The following is a 24,785-nucleotide window of genomic DNA, read 5'->3' as shown; positions in this document are numbered from 1 at the left end:
ATCATTCCATTCATTTGAAAAGCAAGGAGTTAATGTCAGTGGACTTACTTAATGTTTGTAGTATCCAGCTGTAGAAAATCCTGGAAATCAAGTACAGAATCATTCATCTGACGAGGCTTCTTATGTCGTCATGGAAAATCTGAGCTCATCATTGTATTTTCTCTCCCTCAGAGACTCCTTCAGCAGGATGAGCCTTCGCAAAATGGATATCTAAACGAGTTAAAAACCAAAATAATCCAAAAAAAAAAAAAAAAAGCACTTAAAAATTAAGGTTTTTGAAAAAAAGAAAGAACCTTGTTATCAGCGCTGGGAATCAAAGAAGTTTTATTGTGAAATAAAACTTGGACTTCATCCTGGACATCCCACCCACCTCTTCCTCCATCCAAGTGTTCAGTGGCCAAAAATCGTTCTGAATTGTCAAATGTAGACTTATCCATGTTTGAAACAAGATCATGGCAGTGGTATCCAGAGTGTTGGTGATAAGCTGTAAACTTCCCTGTTTTTTAAGGCATTTTTATGACTCAAAGGTACACTAAACGCATTTACCTTTATTTATAGCATTACCTAATGTTAAATTTATTTACTTCTAGTTCATATATTTAATTTATATTAGGACCATACGCAAATGCATTTTTGAAGTTTTTAATGTAGTGATGATGGTTATTTTGATGGTACTATTAAATATGTGAATGTTTACACTTTAATTCCCTGTGCATTGGACTTCAGAGCTCACCACCCTTGGGGAAAAGGTTCGGAGAAAGGTAAGTCAAGTCCTACAGTAACACTTCTTAACCAAGTGGTGATGATTTTTGTTATCCCTATCCTTTTGCCTTTTTGTGTCTGAATACAAATTGCTGCAAAGAAAACTAATGCCATCTGTAGCCATCAGAAGAATGGAGGCACATCTTGTCACTGCTTTACCTCCTTCAGCACCAGTGGAGTTTCAGCATGACTTGTGTGTGTACATGGTCATTTCCACCAGCTGGAACTCCAAACAGTGCAGTAACCTCCTCATAGCTTTGAATGTGCAATGCAGCTTCACGGTGTACATGCAGCTAGAGTGCTTTTGTGTCCCTTTGTCAATTGAAAAACTAGTTTCACAGGGAAAAAGAACGTAAGATGGTATCACAGTTTAAGTCAAAAGCTTATGCAGAAAGCATTCTTTGCATTGTTATTTATGTAAAGAAAAACATCTGTTTTGCAGCAGTTATTGTGGTGGCTAACACAGCTCTCCAAGGGGAACATCAGGATTGGAGCTCAGTACACAACTCCTAAATCTAGGCCTTTATATTTTAACTCCCTCTATTGAATAGCGTCCCTTGGAAGAGGTGGTAGGTGATTAAACACAAGCTTATCCTCTCTCTATAAATACCTAAATATGCATACATATATATACATGTGTGTATATATATATAAAACCCCCAAATTTTATAAACATACTTCCATATATATATATATATAAAAAGAAAAAAGTGGGGGTTATACATGAGCTTCTAAGATATCAAACAATTATACATCATCACTTTCACTTTGTGAGTGTTTGACTTTTGAAACCTAAATAGTTTTCACCTTCAATTCTAACATACACCTTCCTGTATGTTAGAAGGTGCTGGTGGGGGGTAGGAGGATGCTTGTGCTCGTAGCAGGATGATTGTACTTCGTGCTGTGCATCGCTAGAAAGGCACCATGCCGGATGGCAAGACGTTTCAGAGGCTGATTGCAAAGCCCAGGGGTGTTGACAAGGCTTTGGAAGCTCTATGGGAGTTGAGGACTCTCAGAATGGAAAATACTAAGGCAGGAGGGGGTAGCTTTGCAAGAGATTTATATGAAGAGGCATGCATAATTATTTACAAATTGGAAACAAATCCCCATAGCCATGAAAGAATGAAGCCTTAATGTACACTAGTCCTTGTATATGGTTTCTTCTGCTAGGAAAGCATCTATTTTAATCCAAATCTTGTATAAATATATGGCCCCATGTCAGTGTAAGTCTGACTGCTGTATCTGTAGATGTAGCCAAGACTATGCAGCCACACTTTGGTTTTGCATTGCAGTGAACTACAAAGCCCATGTGCAATGTGGGACATTAGTTACTGTGGCAAGTGACTACTCGTTCAGGAAGGGTGTTAAAGTGCTTTGCCTGAGTAAGTCTCCAAAAATCCCACTGCACACCATCTGTCCATACACCAGAGGAGTGTTTTCACTCAGTGTATTCCAGCAGATCATGTTTTCACTGCCTCCAAAGAGCATTTCTCTCAAGCTGTGCAGTATGACAGAAGACAGCTGGGTCTCCCTTCAGTGACACCACAGCCAGTATATTTTGTTGAATGTAACAGTATTTTGTTTTCTTGGAACATTTCCTGTTCCTGCAGTTGAATGGAAAAAGGTAACTCTTGGGTCAAGTGTGGAGAAACGAACTTTCATTTGCAGGCTGAAATTCAGCAACCCCCACGCTTCAGGCAGTAACAAATAGCGTTCTAAATGTGATTTGGCTACCCTTGCAAGGTAAGATTACTGTTATTTGTTGTTAATGAAGCCATTTCTTGGTTTAAGAGTATGAAATGATTTATTATGGTGGACAGTGCTTTGGAAAAGAGAGAGGTCTTACAGTATATATCTGTAATGCCAGATTTTCCTTTGCTGCAGAAGATAAGTACTACAGACACCTACTCAGCAGGAGTTCATAAGCAACTCTAAATTTAGTCCAGCCTCTCTTACACTGCTTCTATTAACAGGACAAGCTTCCTAGAGTGAAACACATATTAGTAATACAACATTCCCTAGGATATGCTGCAAAATCAAGGCCTGTACAAAAGTCAGGTCCACCATAACATGAAAAATGCACTACAGGCACTTTTCATGAGCTACCTCAGTGTTTATACTGCATTATAGTAAAAGACTGTAAAAAACGATTGCAGAATAAACCAGGCAGAGGTTTCTAGGGCTTTTCCTGTAAATAAGTTAATTTGTACTTGAAAAGGTTTAAATGTATCCAGAAAGCTTGGACATACATCTTGTGGCTCTTCCCTTGTCTCTGCAGCAGCACCTCATGTCGTTCCATCCATCCTGTGACAGCAGAAGTGAGCACTCATCCTATTGTGTGTCATATTTTAAACATTTTTAATTGTCTGCATTTTATAGAGTTCAAACATTTTAGTGTCTGAAAGATGATTTGGGATTTTAACCTCTACTATTTATTGCCAAACATCTCACTTGGCTTTGCAATAATCTTTTTCCTACCTTACCTGTAATCATCAAGCACCTTCAAATTAGGATACGCTGTACAAGAATCAGTTAAAAACCAGAATGTTATTCTTAAAGCACTTTAAATCTTCCATTTCTCTCTCTGTGACAGTGCCCTTTCACTTTCTGCTTTTCCCTCTCCAAACACAAAAGGCTGATCTAGTCATCTCAGATGCATATCATAAAGTTTTTATTTCATATATATACATTCTTAACAAAGCATCAAAGCCAAATGCTTCCGTTTTGCCACATTTCAGTGAGCTCCAAGTACAAATGAACTGTTAGAGGATCACACTAAGGCCCAAACCCACTCAAACCGATATGCATATTAGAGGGCTTTAAAAGTACAAAATTATTTTAATTACACTACACGCTCCCCCTGTTTGGAAGTATTAATCACACCTATTTACACATTGCCCAAGTAACACCTATGCAGCAAGATGCAAATTAGACCATTCAAACATTTCTATTAAGTTCAGTTCCTCCCAAGACACTAAACAAGGTTACAAGACCCTTTTCTTGTGCTTCGAGTTGCACCAAGCAGTAGAGAACTGGGTAAGGAGAATAAACCACGTCAATTACCCAAAGACTAAATATGAAGTATTACTTCCCGAGTTACAAAAATACACAACTTCTGATGAAATCTGCTAGTTAATATACATTTACTCCAGGATATGAATACAAATAACCTTTATTAAAAAAAAAAAGAAGCTAATAATACAATAGGCATGTCTGAGAGCTAGAGTTGTGTTAAAACCACTACTGTGTGCTGTAGGCATCCTTTAGGAACTATACAAATTGGTATTTCTAAAAGGTAAGATCACTATTCTCCAGCATCAAAGTTATTAAGTGAGTTAAGTTCTGTGTCACGGTTTGTTAATTCAAGTTGAGCCACTTAAACCAAACAAAGACCAGAAACATTATGATCCAGTAGCTTCAAAAACAAAACAGCTGCTTCCTCCAGGTAGTTTTGATGCAAATCAGACCAAAAAGTGTATGCAAGTCCCTGATATTTACAGTCAAAATACAGTTTCACTCTACAATCTTCTTATAAAACAGTAGGTAAGGAGTTGATGTAGACGACGATGTCGGAGAAAGGGAATTCAGAAAGTCCTTTTCTTCTGTAACCTTCACTTCAGAGTCATCAAAAAGCAACCACTTCCCTTCATACTCTTTCAGGCTCTGCAGCATGTACAGGGCTTTGTTCTCTAGTCCACTGGAATTAACACCATTTTGCTCGCTGTGCTCTGTGCTGCACTCTGCACCTCCGTTACTACTGCTAGACTCGGGATTTCTGTTCTCAGTAACTACGTTGAGGAACTTCTCCAGGTTAGCTGGCTTGTTGTAGAGGTCACAGTCAGACTTGCTCTTCTGCCCCCCCAGAAGTCCAACAGCTTCCATGTTCTTTTTGTTCAGAACTTTACCCGGCTGTGTGTTCCCATTGACTCGAAAGGAGACTTCGCCATCGTCGTAGTCTTCAGCAACAGTTCTCGCCTCCTCCTCGTTCAGTGGTTCTGGTTTAATCATCTCATACATTTGGTCAGTGATGAAATTTCCCTTATCCAGCTCCAGGCTATTGAGATCTGTGATTTTGACAGAAGCTGTGTAGTGTCCACTGCTAATTGTAATGCCACTGTGCATTACCACAGCAAATAATCCATAGGTGTCGTTGGTCGGCTTTGTGCTCCATTCTTCTAGTGACAGTTTGAGGGGTGTCAACAAGGGAGTGTTTATCTTGGATAATCCACCATAGCAATCAAACCTTCAGAAGAAAGATAAAGTTAAGACCTCTTGCCACAACAGCTCCCAGTAAATACAGTATATAGACCACTTAAAGCAGTATCTATATACTTTCCCTTCTATTAAAAAGGCTGGGAGACGTTGCTCACTTTTCAACTTGCTTATCATGAGCATCTATCCCTGTTCAGTAAAGACATTTTTACAAGTATCTGTAATGTTAAATCTTACAGCCTAGTATCTGTATTTTAACTATTTAATGAGATTCCCTTTTTCTGAAGTATCAACTAAAGTTAGTTTCTCAGTAGTGATGATAAAGAGTTAACCTGATTGTTCAGTTATCACTGAATACTTGCACTGACATTGTCCTGCTTGCCAGATTAAAAACAAAACCTGGCCAAAGAACTCTTCAACATCCAAGGCTGAAGTAAGCAGGGTTGTTTCCCCTCTCGAGCCTCTGAAAGAGTCATGCACTAAAGGAATACAAATCTATTTTACTTTCAAGTAGCTTTAATGTCACTTAGAAGAACTGAGTAAGCAATTTTTCTCAGACCTTCTTAGTGCCAGCAGTAATGCAATGGTTACCCAAGGATAAGTTTCTAACACTTCGTTATTACTACAGAGTCTTCATTAACTGTGCTATGTTATTCAGTTTTTTAAACAATTATCTAGCTGATTTACTTTGGAAAAGCATCTGTTATTCCATAAATATTTAGCATTTTGTTCACAGTGCACAAATCTACAATGAGAAAAGTTCAAGTCTTCTCATTATCATAAGGATCTTCTAAGGAGTTTGAAAAGTGTTGGGACTTTCACCTTATTGTGTATTAGCCTCCCTGAAGGATTCTGATCCTACATGATATACATCTTGCACCAGCCAGATATTGCATCAGTTAATTAACTCCTTTATTTAATGATATGTTATGATATTCTAATAGATTTCAAGGCTGATTCAGTCTTGCTCAACTGTTTGTTAGGGTGTTGTAGGGAAAAGTATAGGGGAATATAGACAAACCCTGTAAAACGCAGGTTCCGAAGAGCTAACTACTATTATTCAACTTGTATTTTATCATAAGAAAGAGTAACTAGCTTTAATCCAAGGAAATTGCAGATATGGTGTAATAGTATGAGCATAACTGCAGTAACAACCTACTACTTTTGTTTCCCTGGGTTTAGTTTTGATTCTGCTGTGCTTCTAAACATTTTGCTGATGTTCACAGCTATAAACCCTTATAAATACAATTACACACACACACACAGATGTTCTCAGTCACTCAGATCTAGTTAACTGAAATCTCATTTTAGGCCTAATAATATTTAGAGAAATAATACATCTTCTGAAAATCCCTATTAGTAGTAACCAGAAATAGAGATACTCAGAAGAAACAGAGAAACTGCTTGCTGATACTCTAGATCAGAAATCCAGTTCCACTCAAGCACACTGTGACAATCATATTGACAGAAAACATTAAAAAACAGGCTCTACCTTCTGGATGAGATCCAGCATCAGAAAGATTTGGAGAGGAGGAAATAAGAGAGGAAATCTTTTCCTATTAGCTTTTTGTTCTTCTGAATGATAAGAATCTGAAGACAGAAAAATTGCATGCCAAGTACTCTGCCTCCTCTGACTGATCCACAGCAGTTCATACACAACAAACTTGACTTTTGCAACTGCATCTTTTGAGACCATAAATTAGTAGAACTTTACCCACTGTACTGAATTAGTACCTCAAGTTATTACACACCTTTAAAGACTTAAGCTATTTTACTGCAACACTTTTAACACAAATGGATGTGAAATACTCCAAATAAAGATTTACAGTGGCATAAGCACTGCTGTCACTCATTAGGAAATGCGACTGTAACAAAGCCAAGTAAACCTTTCTTTAAAGAAATAAAACAAAACATCACCTGCTCTTTCCTGATACCATTTCACAAGACAACAATCTGATTTTCTCACAGTTGTTAAATTTATATAGTGGAAACACTTAATTAGATGTTACCAGTTACACATTTCTTTGTTACCAATTACATGTTTCTTCTTAATAGCTTTGCAGTCTGAGTACACATGGCCTAGCACTTTTTTCACCACGCACACAGTTGCCAAAGAGAATTACTCATCCCCAGGCAAGTAGATTTTCACACTGGCTGCTTTATTAAATAAACCAAACACTTTGCAACCCAGCATCTAGAAAGCAAATCTCTACTATCTGCAAATACTTACATTACTGTTCTCCTCCATTTCTCTTTATTTATTTCAAACTCAGTCATAAGAAAACTCAGTAGAGCACAACTGAGCAGCAGACAAGATTGCAGAATTTTTGTGGAGAAGTTGTATGAAGATTCTTAGTTTAAAAGTCTTTATTTAAGGCCAGGAAAAAAGTCTGCTATTACTTTTAGGGCAAACCATTGCTGTTTCATCTATGAAAAGAGTAGGAAGTTATACAATAAATATTGTAAGTTTACATAAAAGTCAGTTGGGGGAAGCTCAATCAAAGCTCACTGTTCAAAAACCACTGTAGGAGTAACTGGATACTATGGAGTAATCAAGTGTTCTGTTTTACTGGCCACGGCTCTTTCCCACTTGATTTGCAGCTGGGCTTTATTACTCCAAATCAAGATGTTTACAAGTGGCCTGGTTTTGTCCAAGATAAAAATTCCAAGCCAAAAACTAGGAAAGAGGAAAGAATCTTCTAAGCAGCTTCTGCTTCATCACTGACTCCAGTTCTGCATCTGCTTTTTCCACTCTTACTTCCTTAATCTCTGGCTGCTAACACTTGGCAGAAAATGTATGACATGATTCAGAGGACACATAAGGAACAGCACTAGAGACTGGATTCAGTCTGACCTGGATATAGGTCTGAGTATTTTGGAGCAAGGACCTGATGATTGTCAGGACAGAAGAGGTAAGTGATTCAGGAGATGGCTGGTTAACCTGCAAGCTGCAAGTACTGCCTTGTAGAAACAAAAAAGTAGCAGATACAGGAGCAAAGTGAAGATGATATTCAGGTTTCCTTTCAGGTGGACATCTCAGGTTGTGGTTTTTGAAGACCCTATAATCACAGCAGGACACCATCTCACATCAAGGGCCACTCAACAATAGCAATAGGAGTTTTTAAGTGTGCAACTTTTTCTCTGCCTCATTGTGACAGTCAAATATTATGTAGAACGATGGAAAGTTTGTACAACACTGGACTTGCATGAAGACAAGTTAGCAGACATTGCAGAGACAGAGGAAGTTTCCTTTCTACTTGGTCAGAAACCTAGATACTCCTAAAAACTAAATACTAAACCCAGTATTTTATAGATAAATAAAAACTAGACAGAAATCTAGTTTTAACAATCTGGGCAAACTACCTGTAAAATCGTCTTAATCTAATCCTTGACACTAGTTATTTTACAAATCTTACTTATACTGACCACAGTTACCAGCACTTGCTTATAAAGCAGCCTCTGACAAATCATCTGTCAACTTATATTCCATATCTGTACACTGCCAAAGGTCCTGTACACCTCAAGTTCTAAAATACTGGGGACACAAATTCTATTGACTGAATTCCATTGAAGACTTCATGCATTGGACTTCCTGCTGGCCAGGTGGCTCTGATGGTCTAAAGCCAACCAACAGGGAAATGCAAAGCTCAGGGAACTTGGTGGATAAAAGGCAAATTTGTGCCTAAGTAACTTACAAGCAGCCCAGTGTGAACGCTCAGAACTAGATTAGCCATCAAGGTTACAAAGAGAGGCTGCTGTCTGGAGCAGAGGCCAGATAGCGGGATGCTGAAACCAACCCCAGTTTAACTTCTGCTGCAACCAGCAAAGTTATTCCAGATAGTGAAAGTTATGTTCTGCTCAATGCCAGAAGCTGCAAACACAGGCTGAGTCTGCAAATGTTACTATCATTGTATCGTCACTCTCAAAAACACAACTGATGGGCTGAGAATTTTCTGAAGGATCTGAGGGGATATTGTATAGTTTTAAGAAGTTTCTCCTGCTGAAGCCTTTTCATTATTGGAAACTCAGTGGAGAAATGGAGTTTACTGCAAAATGCTGGGCATAAATTGTCATGGCATTGTTTCATTTGTGTACAGCACTGTAGGGACAGGGGTTTTCTTATTTTTTCTCTCTCCCCTCCCAAAGACAAATCTCTAAATTCCTAAGTATGAAAAAAAACCCCAATAATAATAATACAAAGAACACTCTCGTAAGAATAATCTCTTTCAAAAAATAAGGATTTCTACAGTATATAACATCAAACTGATTGAACATCAATGGTATTGGTATTACTGTTTCTAAAAGAACTGGTCAATTTTTTGTAATGTGTGTAAACCCTTTAAAAAGTTTGACTTTTTTTCCCTGTATTTTAGTACTCACACTTGGCTTGAGACCAAAGACTACTAGCTGTGACCATAAAATTCAGATTTGTTCTCATTCCTTCTGCTAAAGTACTTAAACCTTCTTCTAAACTCACATAGGTGATATTAAAGGCTTACAAAGTTTTCATAAACATCAGGATGTCAGCTTGTTGTAAGAATACAGACAGAACAGTTTTCCTGGAGGTAATTTCTGCCACTACTTGTAACAAGAGAAAACCTTTATGAAATGAGGGGCTGCATCCCACTGACTTTAGTTCATTTCAATCTAAGACTCTGCTTTTGGAAAAGTTACAAGACATTTCCCCTCTTCTGGTAAGACTTCCCTTCCAACAGCACACTGTTTCACAATACAGGCAATCTGCATACTCACTCTAAGCCACTAGCAGCAAAGCACTTCAAATGAATTGTTATAACTTCAGGCATTTTATCGAATAAAAGGCTGCGTTCTGCTTCTGTGTAATGATGGCAGTTTTCACAGAAGTATTTATCCTCTCCCACAATCCTTTCCACTGATGCAAACTGTGAAATTGCCCATTTAAGAGTCTTCATTTCTGTTTTTGGCTCTGGAGAAACTATAAAAGAGAATCGTTACATTTGCAGACATGCCATTATTTACATTTCCAATGCATCCCACCAGAACAACAACAAAACAAAGTATGTCAAGCTAAGACATGTTCACAACCTGCTATCAACACCATAAAGAACACTCAATATGGATGAAACAGAAGATGTTTCAATCTTTGAATCATTCCAGGAAGCAATGAAAATATCACTTGAGGGATATTATTACTTAAAATCAATGGTTTTCCCAAAGCTTGTCTTCAGATCACACAAACTAATTCTGTTGCTATGTCTGGCAATTTGGAGCATGTATTTGAGACCAGAATTTCATTCATTAAGGCAAATCTCAAAAATAAGTAGAAAATTCCCTTTCCCTCTTTACATTTTGCCTCCCCCAACAGCTTTACACTTGCTGGTAACAAGATCGCCTCTGCTGTGGGCAGCATTTCACACCCCAACACCACCACACACTTTACTCTGAGGTCCTTCAGCAAAAGGGGGAGGACAAAAAGTAGTAAAAGCTGCTTCAAATTAAGGCCATGGGAACCAAAATTAATTTTGAAATTCTGAATGTCAAAAACGTATTATTGCCATGCTTAATTTTGAAAATAACTATAAAAATACATATAGATTGCTAGTATTTGTGAAAGATACCAGAGGACTAGCATTTACAAACATTAAAAACCCCCACTATTAAGCTGGAAACAGTCTAAAGTACTGAAAAAAAGCATTTTTATAGTGAATTAACAGAAAAACCCCAACTGGATTCTCATTTCTTTGGAGAAAAAAACCCAAGATATTTCTTATAAAATGAAGAAAAAGCAGACTTTCTTAACCATGAAGAAAGGGAATACCAAAATAAAAGAAAATACCCATTTATAAGCAGGAAAACATGTAGATAAGTGAAGGACTGTAAGCAATCCGTGTTGTGTGTTAAGGTCTGAAACAATTTTAATGCTATCAAGGTCTGTCTATGTTATCAGCGCTGTGTTTCCAAAGTCTAAAGTTAATCAGGACAAGAGATAAGAGAACAGCCTCTGATTTTAACCGGCACAAACAGGAGCAGTGTTCCCCGATAACCATGGCACTGTCCTTCCTCAGTGTCTGGCTGAAGCAGAAACACACATCACAACCCCTGATACGTTATCATACTTACTTTCAGAACTCTCTTCAGTTTTAGAAAGTTCATCTTCTTGCACTGGAACACTGATGTCCTGAAAATCTTCTCTCCTTTCAGTAAAGCACTCGCACTCCAGGCATCTTGTTCTCAGAACCAACTGGCCCTGGAATAGCTTCTCCACTAGTTCAAAAACAGCCAGCTCTGTACCTAGAGAAAGTATATACCACATCACTTACCAAGATGCATTTTATTCAAAAGGGATTTCAGAACTTGGATATCCCTCTTGGAAAATCAAGTGTTACAGATTTGGCCTTTTAGGGATTAATCACATGCAATTTTCACAATATCATCTACTTCTAAGTAAACAGGTATCCTCTTTCTCTTGGCCCCCAAACTTTAATTTCTGTTTTAAGATTAGGTTCTTGTTTTACACTTGAAGCGTGATGGTGTCACACTCTGGAAAATCTGTGTTTGTCATCAATGCACTCTAGTATGGCCTGTCAGCCTGCCCAAGGAACAGCACACTGTGGTTTTGCCTGGTTTCTGTTTATTCTCAGGCCTTTCTTCCAATACTTTCTAAACTTCTTAGCCAATTTTGGTCACATTTGCTGAAGAAAAGCAGCTCTCAAAAGATTCTGTATTCCTTCAAATTTATAAAAACTTGGCAGGTGGATCAGAAAGTTCCAGATTATTAGGTGCTGAACTCATACCAAGGCCCTTCCCTCAAAAGTATCTTGTGACATGAACAAAATCCACACCTGCCAGCTAGTTAGCGTATGTAATACATCCACAGTGTCTTTCCCAGTTCTTGGGAAGGCTGGAAACATGGAAGGACTAAAAAGTAGGGAGGGAAGGAGAGGATATTGTTTGCAAAGCCATAGCCAGTGAGGTTTGCTCCTGACAGTAACATTCCTTCACGCCTTGATTCCACTTGCTATTTCTATGGATGACAAAAATTAGTGATACTACAAATCTGGTAATATTCTGCCTTTCGTTTTTATATATATTGTACAACAATTACACAATGTTAGGGAAATACCTCTTAAGATCTAAGCTAAACAGGTCAAGTTATAAAAAAATAAATTACAAACATGTGTAAAAATAAATTCTCTTTCATAAAAATCTTTTTCAATTCCTGAGAATGTAATTTTGTATTTGGAGAGCTCTGCTGGCTACAGTCTGAAGGCTGACTTCTCACACATAGTAACTTCTTAATCATAATGATTTTAAGCCCATACACTTGGTCACCAACCTTCCTTTTTTGGTTCTTTTTCAGTTCCTTTCTCATTATGGCTTTCCACAGGAGATGCTGGTTCATGACACTCTTCTTTAATATTGCTGCCATTTTCACACTTTACAGATGACTCTTCCAGCTCACAGTCATCATATTCTTTCCCTGGGTCTTTGGATCCCAAGTTTGTAGTTAGTTTTCCCAGACTATAAAATTTAGACAGAATACTAGGCTGTCTGCATGAAGATTTTAACCAGTTTAATCTAAGCCGGGACTTCTTCTGTGTTGGCTTCGCACTCTCATTCTCACTGGAACACTTGGCAATGGCATCAGTGTGATCTTCTAACTTCTCTCCTGTCGCCTTCCTCTTTGACCTGGTTTGTCTTTGATTCTCTTCTGCTGCTATTTGCTCTTTTGATACTTTGGATTTTTTCTTCGCGTTGCCACCCTCTGCATCACTTTTTCTTTTCCCATTGCCTTTGAGTAGCATGTCCTCAGCTGCCTCTCCAACGTGGCTACTTGGAGTGTTCTCCTCCTCCTCAGCAGGGCTGCCAGTTCCATTGCTCTCAGTATTTTGATTAAGTTTTTCCTCTGGTTTAGCTGTAGGCTCTTCCACGGGCAGTTTGTTCACTTCTTCTTTCTTCAGTAGCTGACACGTTTCTTGAATGTTACCCAGGATACACTGCAGAACTTCCTGGGCATCGTGCTGCAAGTAGCCTTCATACATAGGGTTGAGCTCTCTATTAAAAGTAATGAGTAAAAGCAATGAAGACTAGTTATACTTCGCTAACTGGCTAACATGATTTGAGATTAAAATTAGGAAGTTTAAATATAAAAGCGGGGGAGGATCCTCTCCCAACCTAGAGAGAAGTCCGCCCTCTTGCAGGCAGACGAGGGAAGGTAACTACAGCCTTACGGATTTAAACACATTCAGTTGCAACCCAGCAACAATCCTTCTCAGGTTAATGAGAATACTGAGACACAAAAGGGTTAGCTGCATTTAAATTATATTCTTCTCCTATGAAGACAGGCTGGTAAGAGTTGGGCTTATTCAGCTTGGAGAAGAGAAGGCTCCAGGGAGACCTTGGAGCAGCTTCCAGTGCCTAAAAGGGCTGACAAGAAATCTGGAGAAGGACTTTTTACAAGGGCATTTAGTGACAGGCCAAGGGGGAATGGCTTTGAACTGACAGAGGGGAGATTGAGATGAGCTCTTAGGCACAAGTTCTCCCCTGTGAGGGTGCTGAGGCGCTGGCACAGGGTGCCCAGAGAAGCTGTGGCTACCCCATCCCTGGCAGTGTTCAAGGCCAGGTTGGACACAGGGGCTTGGAGCAACCTGCTCTAGTGGAAGGTGTCCCTGCCCATGGCAGGGGGTTGGAACTGGATGAGCTTTAAGGTCCCTTCCAACACAAACCAGTCTGGGATTCCATGAAAATGAAAATTTACTTTCAAGTTTATGATGATATGGAGGTAAGAATAAACTCAAAAAAACTCACTTCTTATAACCATACTCCCAAATATAAGACCATCTACCTTCCACAAGTCTCTAATGCTGCATTGTACAATGATAATGACCTCAAAACTTCAGGTGAAATTCTGACAATGTGTTTAAGATAATCTGTACCTGAGGGTATTCAGTAGCCTTCGTGGCTGAGTAGCAAGTTCATCTGTGTATTTTTCTGGATTTAAGAGAAAGCTGGCTTGAAGCTGCTCAACGGAAAGGATCAGTGAATGCAAACTGCAGATTAGTTCATAACTTGCCAGTGGATCTTCTTTACAATTTCCCTGCAATAACAGTGTAAAAAGAATAAAAATACCTGCAGTTGTGTCTGTAACAACAAGTTAAACTGTTTCTTTCTTGTCCTCCCTTAGTTTTTTAAAAGACATTTGACAGTTGGAGTATTTTTCTGCTATGGGAAGCAGGTGATTTTCAGGCAATATATTGCTCTTTGCCAGTAGAAAACAAATATAAAAGCCAGATTAGCCATTATTTTAAAAACCCAAACTTTCTTTGACCAAACTCTAATGTCCATCCACTCAAAGCACGGTATCGTAATTATCTTAATGTCACACACATGGTGAGGTATCAGAATTTAACAGAACTTCTTGTTAAACTTAAGACTTGTGCTTATAAGTTTACAGACACTGAAGTTTGAATACAAGACACTCAAGTTTGAATGCGAGTTCAAAACAACTCAAATGTATAACAGTATATAGCACTGTAGAAAACAATACTGCAAAACCTCTTATGAACAGAAGACATCACAGTTAAATTTTCATTACATTCCCAGCCTGCAGCCTCACTTCCAAAATTACAAGTAAAGGAACGTGCAGTGAGATATGTTACCTTTTCTGCCTTTTGCTCTCCTTCGTCCTTCAAAGATTCTTTCTTCTTTGAAATAATATTATATAAATGCTTCACTCCAGTTTTGAAGCCAGGACAAAAATATAACACCTGAAAGCAACAAGAGAATAATTGGTAAAGTAAGAAATTACTCCTCATACATATCCACATTTAAGATCAAACTAACTTTGGATCTCCCAGGGCTGCTGCACAGCGTGCAAAGAGCATGGAATCATGGAATAATTTGGGTTGGAAGGGACCGTAAAGCTCATCCAGTTCCAACCCCCTGCCACGGGCAGGGACACCTTCCACTAGAGCAGGTTGCTCAAAGACGCAGATTATTCATAGCAGGGAGGTGCCCAGTGTAAAAATTACCCAATCGAGGCAACCTATAGTACCACCTTTTTCCCCACTGTAATTAGATTCCCTTCATACTACATGCAGACATCTATGCAATATCAAACTACAAATCTCATCCACTTGTGCTTAACCAAAAGATCATCTTTTCAAGGCCTGTTCAACGATGTTGTCTTACCTGAAGTACACTGTTAAGGTAGCAAGTGTTACCCAGATTGTTCAAGCCCACAAAAGGCAACATGTTGTCTTTCTTCTCACAGCTAATAAGCGAGGGAGGCTGTGCTGCAGGAACAACCTGATCACTATTAAACAGAGAAAACAGCGTGTAAGAGACTTTCTGACAATGACTCCTCCTGGTGTGCATGCACAAACTCTCTCCTGGCCATCCACCACCTCAGACCTATTATAGAATTCATTACTAATACACACAGACCAAAATCATGTCAGCGTGTTTCCAAGAGTGTCTATATGGCTACTATGGGCACTCAAAACACAGACTTTCTCTTCAGCAACCTATACAAAAATAGAAAGGTTTACAGGCAAAGAAGCAGGCAAATCTGCCTTTAGTACCAATAGATGTTTGTCAAAAACTACCAGGAGACCCCTCTAAGCAACAAAAAAAAGCTCTCTTTAGAATACTTTTCTATCTTCTTTGTTCATTCCTAAGGCAGCACTAAGGAAAACATGTCTAGCACATACTTTTTATTACTGTCTCCTGTTCCACATTCACATCACTTCACATCTGGCTGCAAACCAAAAGGATTAAAAACAGGAAAAAAAAGGAAAGGGGGAACCCATGAACCTGGCACATTATATACAGTGATTAATGCACTGTACTGACCAACAAAACCAAGGTTTAAAGTCTCCAAAACATTTGTAATTCACCATGATTAAACCATTTTTCTTTCTCCCGCTAAAACTTCCCCACTAACTGCAGTGAAGCAAGTTGACAGATACACTCTGGGCTCACAATACCCTAATGAATGGCAGTAACCTGCGTGACCAAGTCTTTTACTTCCAGCAGAAATAAACCTTAAAATCCAGCATTTTATTATTAAAACTTCTTTTGCAAAACCTTACATTTTAGTATACTTTAAATAATCCACCATCAGAATAAATGCCTTATAGTAACTTCAAATAAGGTAACTCCTTCAAGTTACCAAAAAGTTTATGCCAACTAAACATCCACAGTGTGGCAAATTCGCTTTCCTAAAATAGAGAAATTTGCTACAGTGAATAGCAAGTTCGGTTTGATTAACTTGGCTTGAGGGTTTATTCCCTGCGTGTCAGAGCACATACTTATGCAAGGATATAACACTTAAATGAGCAGCGTTGTTTACCCACCGCATCAGACTCGCTGAGCTATCAGACTGCTTTCACAACAGAAACAGAAACGCTTATTGAGAGCGAAACTCTTACATACATCTCGGAGCCTCTGAATTCCGAGCTCTTTTGTTCATTTTCCTGCGACTGCGTAAAATCCAGCGCTCTTTTCGTATCCTTTTTTTGGAAGAGTTTCAACGAAAGCCTGTTCTTCTTCGAGGGGCTCCCTCTCGCAGCGCTGTCACTCGGCAACACCCCGGGCATCTTTCCTGGCGCGGAGGGGAGCGCGGGAAGCGGCCGGCGCGGCCGGGAAGCTGCGACGGGCGCTCACGCCTGAGGCAAAAACACGCACCAGAGTCGCCATTTACTTTCCGTGCGGGAAGCACGGACCGGCGCCGGAGCGGAGCGCGGCACCGGAGCCCCCCCGCTCTGACAGACACCCCCCCCTCTCCTCAGCAGCACCGCCCGCACCTCCCTCCCTCCCGCCCGCCCTCACGGGCCCGCCCGCCCCGGAGGCCGCTCGCCCGCCGGCGGGGCCGGCACAGCGGGCCCGGCCCGGCCCGGCCCCCGGGCCCCGCGGGGCGGCCTCTCCTCACCGCTACATGCCGGCGCGGTGCGGGCCGCGGCCGGGGCCCGCTGGTTGCCATGGAGACCGCGGGGCGCCCCGGCGCCGCTATCCCCACCACGGGAAACTTGGCGCGTTTTCCGCGCCGCCAGGACCCGCGCCCTCACCCCTCCTCGCGCCCAGGCGCTCGCAGGCGCCCGGCTCAAACGCCGGAGCGGAAGCCCACACCGGCGCCGGACAGAACGGAAGGGTCATGGTGAGGGGCAGGCGGTGTGTCTCACACCGGCTTGCGGCGAGCCGAGAGGCACCTCTGCAAGGCCACGGTGGCGCCGCGTCTCCGCCGCTGCAGTCAGGCAAATGCGGCGGGCAGCCCGCGGGGGGTCCTGCGTCGGCGCGCGCGAGCGCTGGTAACGGCCCGGCCTGAAGGGCCGCGAGGAGCGGGGGGGGGGGGATGGGAAGGCGGCTGGGACGAACCATTGCGCCGAGATACCCCCCCTCCTCCAGCGGCTGTGGATTGGTCCGGCTCTAGCCCCGCCCCGTCCCCGCCTCCGTCAATCAGAGCGAGAGGCGCGCGGCGGTGGGGCAGGCTGAGGGAGAGGCAATGGCGGCTGGGGGAGAGCGGGGCGGGGCGGGAAGTGAGAGGACCAGCGCCGTCCTCTGAACACATAACATAGGCGCTCCGCGGGCTTCCCGCGCTCTTTTACAGTCATAACTCAAGGTTTACACTCCCAACTCCCATGACATCCGCGCTAAGCAGCTTTAGCGGCACAGCTGCGGAGAATGCAATAAATCAGTGTTTATGGAGGCTGTTTAAGGCTGAAAAAAAATCCTGGTGTAGGGGTCGGTGTGCTCACAGAAGATGGTATGTGGGAAAATGCTATAGATTGCTCCATTCTGCTCCTTAAACGACACAGAAGGTTCGCTGACAGGGCTGTAGCAGAAGCTCAGCAGAGACCTTTATGTATAAACAGCGCCCAGGGACTCTGAGGATGGTTGGGAGTAAATACATCTATTACCTGTCATGTATATGGGGTAGCTACAGATTCATCACGCTTTACCAAGGCCCCTTTCTACAGAAAAGCTAAGACTTTATTTCCAGGCTAATGCTATGTTTTTGTTTGAAATAAAAAGATCTTGGACAGTCAAACTAATAAGAGGTTGTAAAATACATCTTGGAAATGTATTAAAGTAAATTTCAGGCTCCCAAGACCCCCATCGGTAGGTGCTTTCTGTGCTTAACCTAAAGAGAAATGCACTTCATTTTCTTTTAATAAAAAGAATTAAGTGTTTTAAGTCTATTGTCAGCGAGCATCTGCGGCACACACAATCATTCTGCTTATGATGAAAAGCCTCAATAATCCGTTTGTGGCTTCACTTGCTGTGAGTTATGAGCTCTTGTCTTTACATGTGCGATGGCTTCCATATTCCAATGCATCTGGCTCTGAAAATCACTCTGTATTTACTCCATATAAGGTCTTCTATTTTTCACAGCTCTTCTCTGGCAGGGCTTGGGCAGCGTGAGATGGGAGAAATGTGATGGAGGCATTGCTGTAGCAAATACTTCTTACACAACATGGATCTACAAGTCTGTATATTATGGTGCTATGTAATGTTATATTGCCCCAAAAGGTCAGAAATCTTTTAAAGATTCATCTTTTATCTTGAGGAATAAGGAGCTCCATGTGTCAGTCACACTTTTTCAGCACTGGTGTTAACAATTGTTTTAAAAGAAAAGCCTGTGGAGCTAGAGCACAGTTTTATTGCAATTATTATATTCATGACTTCACTGGAAAACTTTTGTAAAGGTTTTCTAGGTTACTGAGTAAGGTATTTTGTAGGATTAGTTTCACAATTGACTTTAAGCCATGCCTTAGCATCCTTTCATCTTGGACAGAAGTACCCTAAATTTGAGCACTCAGTGCAGAGCTGAAGGATTCATAGAATCATGGAACCATGGAATGGTTTGGGTTGGAAGGGACCTTGAAGTTCATCCAGCTCCAAGCCCCTGCCACGGGCAGGGACACCTTCCACTAGAGCAGGTTGCTCCAAGCCCCTGTGTCCAACCTGGCCTTGAACACTGCCAGGGATGGGGCAGCCACAGCTTCTCTGGGAAAAGTCTGTGCCAGCGCCTCAGCACCCTCACAGGGAAGAGCTTCTGCCTAAGAGCTCATCTCAGTCTCCCCTCTGGCAGGTTAAAGCCATTCCCCCTTGTCCCAGGACCCCAGGACAACTCCTGCTGCCTTCCCTGAGTGTGGCACTGCGCAAACTAGACCACCATGAAATCACACGATTGCTACACCATTTTTGAAAAGGTATTAGTCCGATTGTCGTGGTTTAAACCCAGCCGATAACTCAGCACCACACAGCCGCTTGATCACTTCCCCTGTTCTTTCCATCCGGCTCCCAGTAGGATGGGGAGGAGAATCAAAAGAATGTAAATCCCCTGGGTTGAGATAAGAACAGTCCAGTAACTAAGGTGTAATACAAAACTACTGCTGCTACCACCAATAATAATAATGATGAGGGGAATAACAAGGGGAGAGAATATAAAGCTAAAAAGGGAAGAGAAAGAAAAAACAATAAACACAGTGATGCACAACACAATTGCTCACCACCCACCGACCAATACCCAGCCCGACCCGAGCAGCAATCTGGGCCTTCTGGGTGACTCCCCCCAGTTTCTATACTGGGCATGATGTGCTGTGCTATGGAATACCCCTTTGGCTAGTTTCGGTCAGGTGTCCTGTCTCTGCTTCTTCCCGGCTTCCCGTGCCCCTCCTCACTGCAGAGCATGAGACTGAAAAGTCCTTGATTTAGAGTACACATTACTTAGCAACAACTAAAACATCTGTGTGTTATCAGCACTGTTCTCAGACTAAAGCTGAAACACATCACTGCACCAGCTATTAAGAAGGAGAAAAATGACTGTTAGAGCTGAACCCAGGACACTGATAATGTCCTATCCACATCCATGGGTATTTTACTCCCCCCTCTTCAGGCAGTTCCCTCATGACTCATGTATGCTTTTTAATTTTTGTGTTTCCTGTACAGAAATGCATAACTTTGCAATTTGCTGAGTAAAATATGTTAGTGCAAGAAAAGAATGGGAAGCCTGGTGCTTCTTCTGAGTATTTAAAGCAATTTTTTTCTGAAAAGTTCTTTGCAATCTTTTGGGGTGTTTTTCACGTTGCAACATGAATTAATTATTACTGCAGATCAATAATCTTTAAATACACATATGAATTATGGCAGAAATTATATATACTCCTACAGTCATACATGCATACTACACATATTTTGCTGTCTCTTGAAGGGTAAAATATCCTCATATGCCCGCCCAATCGCAGGCCCATCACCCAATAGCCAAGGTTCAGATTCTTGAGGTATATATTGACCTAAAGATTTATTTCCTTGGCTAGTGGGATTTACAGAGCTCTGAAGCTGGCTAGATGCTGAGCTCCCATTGAAAGCTGCTGGATTTCCTGACCTGAGCTCTGCAGCATGACACTGAGTTGCGGTGAGCAAACATTGCCGTAAGTTCACTGCAGTTAATAGACACTCAGGACTACAGAGGTTCTTTTGTATGAGACAACGAGCCTACGTAAGGAAGTCTTATCCAGGTGGGTGGTGCTCAGAAGTCATGTAACTGCTTGGTTGCTTAATAATGTGTGTCATTAAATGTGCTTTATGCTGCTAGCTTGAATGGCCACATGGGGAGTCACTTCCAGGGAACTGGAAGGTGCTGGGCAATCAGGACTCTGGTGGCAACAGAGTGGTGTAATGAGGCAGGATGAAATCTCTTGAGTGTTTGACTGTGAATCAAAACCAGGCTGGAATCAACTCCAAGGGCAGGAGTCCAGCTGCTCCAGGTAGGCTTGAGCTCGATACGGGAGCAAGTCCTGGCAGATCTCAAGCCAAATACCATGACTCAGGCTGTTTATCACTTACCAATGTGGCATTTCAATAAAAGTCTGTCCTGTCAAGTGTGTGGTTTGCAATCTGCTTCAACAAACATGATAAAAGACCAGTTATGTTCAAGGATTTTACAATCTGAGAATCTAATTCCACATGTACAGGTGTTAAGTAAGCTTCAGGTATACTTGTGCCTAGGAGCATCATCAGTGGCTTCGGAAGGCCTGGTTTAAAGTTAGGCTGTGAACATTTACAGGCTCGTGGTTTAACTTTCAGGTGCAGTAACTGAGTGAAAGAGGGAAGGGAGATGTTAGCAGAGAGTATATTTGCAGAGACTGGAATTGCACGTAGCTTTTCACATGGTTGTTAACAAGACTTTGTTCTGTCTATTACATATTATGTGGCTGATGAAGCAGTCAACTCAGTTTTAATAGGTAAAATGATTATTTTAGTCAACAAATTCATCTGCCACCCAACCAATACATCAAGTAAGTACAAGACAGTAAAGTACCTCTTGGAATATTTAGTCAGCACCCATTTGAAACAAACTTCACCTGCCCTTTTTCCACAGTGTCAGGTCTCTTTCCAAATGCTCCCGTTCAAAGAGGCTTCTTGTGTCATCGTGTGATGAGTCTGTTGTGCAGCCCAGTAGATCTCTGTGTCAGGTCTCCTTCCTGAATGTGTTTTACTTTTTCTACTGCTAATTTCATCTGATTACATATAACCGTTATCCTGCTCTAAACAATTTTTCTCCCTTAACATACCCACAAATTGCTTCCTCATTCCCCATCGTTATTATGTTAACCAAACCAAACATACTTCATTTTTTATCTCTACTTGTTAGCCCTCTCTGGCTTCTAAAGACAAAGTTAATTTAAGAGACATTCTGGTTGAGTGTTCTTTAAGTTTCCCCTCTGTCACCTGTATGGAAAACCTTTTGCAATATACAGATATTTTTAACTAAATTTATATTCATTAGAGCATTAGTTTCTGTTGATTTCAGTGTACTTAATTCTAATCCTGTGCCACCAAATGGTGGTTTCAAGGTCACTGCAGTTACAGCATTTTAAATTTGGTCCTTTAAGCTTGTCCTATTTCTTTTTAACCATTGAAAAGAACAGGGGAGTTTTCAGATGGTTCTTAAGTAGAAATCAGCAAGATGAAGAAAGGTGATGTTAAAGAGATGAAGTTGGTTGTGTGGGAAGCCACAGGACAAGAAATCAAGGACACAACAGAGATGGGCTGCCCACACCAGGTAATCAGATTGACTTTCTAATTACAGGTGGCAGCAAGACTCGAACTGCCTTTGAAGTGTAAGAACTACGGGAGAAGTAAGGATTCATTCTTGGTATTTACTGTGTGTTCCTGGAGGCCATTTCAAGGCAAATGACACGAGGTAATGTTTAGAGCATGAAATGAGGCTCTATAATTAGCTAATTTTAACAAACCCTGCTAGGAAACCTATGTGGTTAATGGGTGGGGTGAAATCTTAGCTGCAGTTCCATCAAGTCATTGTTTAAATCTGGCAGTACAGTCATACCTCTGCCTTTGCTTTCTTACATAGATACACACACATCTATCAACTGTAATTACAGTCCAGGTAATGATTGTATCTGAAGGTTTATGGCAGAGGCAATGTCACCCCTTGGCATACCCAGGACAGCTTGGTTAGCTGATTCATGACTCTGCATTAAAAAATACCAGCAAAGCCATGATTTATTTTAGACAGCAAACACAGGAGAAGCAGAAGATCCTCTCACTTGGAAGCAGCTCCCACCAGCCTGACATGATGCCATGGTGCCCAAAAGCACGGCTCCATCACAAAACTAGCCACCCAACAGCCTCCCTTCCCATCCAGAGAGCTACAGGAGAGACCCCTCAGTTTAGTGCAATCTCCTCTTTACCAGCCTTTTGCCCTCTCAAATTTTTATGCACCCTCTTAAAATATGGCTCCTTGTCACTAGTTAATGCAGGGAGATTTTTCCAGCAGGAAAATGTTCTGTTTAAATGTAAGGAAATGGGGATTATTTTTTTCTGTATCTAACTAAAAATAGAGCAACACCTAATTAAATATTTATGGTGGCTTAGCACACTCAATAAAGGAACTTTTGTCTAGGAGCCTCCAAAGCATCGGCTTCTTACAGTGAAGGAGTGTTACAAATACAGGCCAGAGAGGGAGCAGGTGCAAGAGGTAGTAATTGCATATGTACGGTCCTGAGACACTCAAACATGCAAGATTAAGTTATGTGTAATACTATAGACTTCACAGCCATATGCTGTAAAAAATAACTGCACTGAGAGACCAGAAATCTCCACAGACATAGCCAAAAATAACCATATGAAATGCCTGGAAAGAGAAGATTCCCCAGAAGTGGGATTTCTGGGCTCTTGGAGGAAGTCTCCAGTGCAGAGCACCATTCCCTGCAGGAAAAACCCTCCACAACCTCTAGCTGTTGCTGAAACACATAAATGAGAGAGCAACTTCCAAACCCTGCAGCCATATCAGTGATAGGCCTATAAATCTGTCAGGGTACCCATATTGTCAGAATTACTCTGTGAATTTTGTGAAGATTGTGCAAACTGTACACAGACAACGTGCTCTTTCAGCAGGTTCACATCACCCAGGGACCTCCATGCGGGAAGCTTTGTGCCTACACTGGGCTCTCCACATTAGCAAAACCTATTCCACTCCTGAGGAATATGACTCTCAGTCCAACACCCCACAGCAGGAAAGGTAAGAAACCATTCACAAACATGAGAATACTGACTATAAAATATCCAGACAGGACTGGCTTTAGGTAGAAGGAACAGAAAGGAATACTTAGAGCTCTTATTATTTAGTGATCCACAGTTCATGCAAGCTCTGCCCCCTTTCACAACCAGAAACACAGGAACAAATTATCCCGCTCACTTTACTACACTGGAAAGGAAAATTGACCTTTCCCACAGCAAACAGCCTGGGACCGTCACAAACCCTAAACTATTCCTACTTGATGAGCTGCATCTGCTTTCAGAGAATCTCAGATCATTTCATACCCATTTAACTTCAATACTATTGTGTTGGTCTACGTGGGAATAATTTGGCCACTGCAGGACTACAGTCCCCTTGAGAGCAGGACCTCTCCAGGGCTTTGCCTGCTTTCTAGCAAATCAAGAGGATTACTCTCTGTGATTTGAGGTCAAACAAAGGGGCTGAGGAAGCAGCAGAGCTACTGTCTCATCAGTGGTGGGATCTTCTTCACTGGATCTTGCTAATATGGGTCGCAAAGCAACTCCTTCCCACCTGGGAGGGACTCTGGCAGTTAGAGCAGCTCCAGTCTCTGCCGGGTAAAACCCAGACCAAAGGCTTGTCCTGTGTGGCCAGCTGTTGTCCAAAAAGCTTTAAATTAGGCATCCATAAAGAAACAGACTTTAGGAAAAGCAGGAAATAATAAATTAGAAATGGCTACGGTTCTGTAAATTCCATGGCAAAGCCTGCAATGAGCTCTTTTTCATTTCGGCTTCCAAAAGGCAAATGTCAGCTTGGAGGCCTGAGCCACAAATCATGTGCTTGTCAGTGCTCAAACTATGATGTGCTTCTCCATGTGGGAGAGTTTATCAGTTCTGAGATCAAGATTTATAGCTTGTGATACTGCAGGCAGTATGCAGCTCATTTATCTCTCTCTTAACTTAGGAGAAAACACAGTTGGATGTGATCTATGAACGTCCTAGAGCTACACATGCGTCTATTACACCAAAGAAAATAACAATGATTACACCCATAATGTTGAGATAAAACAGATTAGTTCATAACAATATAAAGTGTGGTTCTGAAAGCACTGAAAGCACTGAAAATCTGCCGAAGGTTCTGCAGCCAGATCTGAAACACATTTCTCCTCAAGTCTCTTTGAAAGCTGAATTCTGCACTGCAGAAAGAAGTGATGTTCTGGAAGTGGTCCCATTGCATCGTTGGGCTGTTTCCCCACCTTTTGCCTGTCTGTGTATTTTCTTTCCTAGCCTGCTGCTCCATTTAATATGAC

At 41.4% G+C, this 24,785-nt stretch overlaps 2 protein-coding genes across 16 annotated transcripts in view; one reads left to right on the top strand and one right to left on the bottom strand.

Annotated features, from left to right (window-relative positions):
* DOCK7 (dedicator of cytokinesis 7) overlaps positions 1 to 255 on the top strand; it is a 107,685-nt gene extending 107,430 nt beyond the window's left edge. For all 13 annotated transcript variants that reach the window (XM_030494343.1, XM_030494342.1, XM_030494340.1 and 10 more), the window contains one exon: positions 172 to 255. In XM_030494343.1, the coding sequence (XP_030350203.1) occupies positions 172 to 214 (43 nt within the window). In that variant the 3' untranslated portion in view covers positions 215 to 255. The remainder of the gene's footprint in view (positions 1 to 171) is intronic.
* Positions 256 to 3,403: 3,148 nt separating this feature from the next.
* On the bottom strand, positions 3,404 to 17,244 carry USP1 (ubiquitin specific peptidase 1). Of its 3 annotated transcripts, none has more exons than XM_030494731.1 (9): positions 16,886 to 17,244; positions 16,390 to 16,622; positions 15,145 to 15,268; positions 14,613 to 14,720; positions 13,890 to 14,050; positions 12,290 to 13,008; positions 11,074 to 11,244; positions 9,727 to 9,928; positions 3,404 to 5,005 (listed from the first exon to the last, which is right to left on the bottom strand). In XM_030494731.1, exons 2-9 carry the CDS (start codon positions 16,551 to 16,553, stop codon positions 4,276 to 4,278), a joined length of 2,379 nt encoding a protein of 792 aa, XP_030350591.1. In that variant the 5' UTR covers positions 16,554 to 16,622; positions 16,886 to 17,244; the 3' UTR covers positions 3,404 to 4,275. The 3 variants fall into 3 exon arrangements, with proteins under 3 accessions (XP_030350591.1, XP_030350592.1, XP_030350593.1); XM_030494732.1 differs by having other exon boundaries at positions 17,022 to 17,244; XM_030494733.1 differs by having other exon boundaries at positions 16,386 to 16,622; positions 16,886 to 17,008.
* Positions 17,245 to 24,785: the final 7,541 nt, after the last annotated feature.

The sequence above is a fragment of the Strigops habroptila genome, chromosome 8 (genome assembly GCF_004027225.2).
Source record: "Strigops habroptila isolate Jane chromosome 8, bStrHab1.2.pri, whole genome shotgun sequence".
NCBI lineage: Eukaryota > Metazoa > Chordata > Aves > Psittaciformes > Psittacidae > Strigops > Strigops habroptila.
This window is presented reverse-complemented; position numbering and strand designations above follow the sequence as displayed.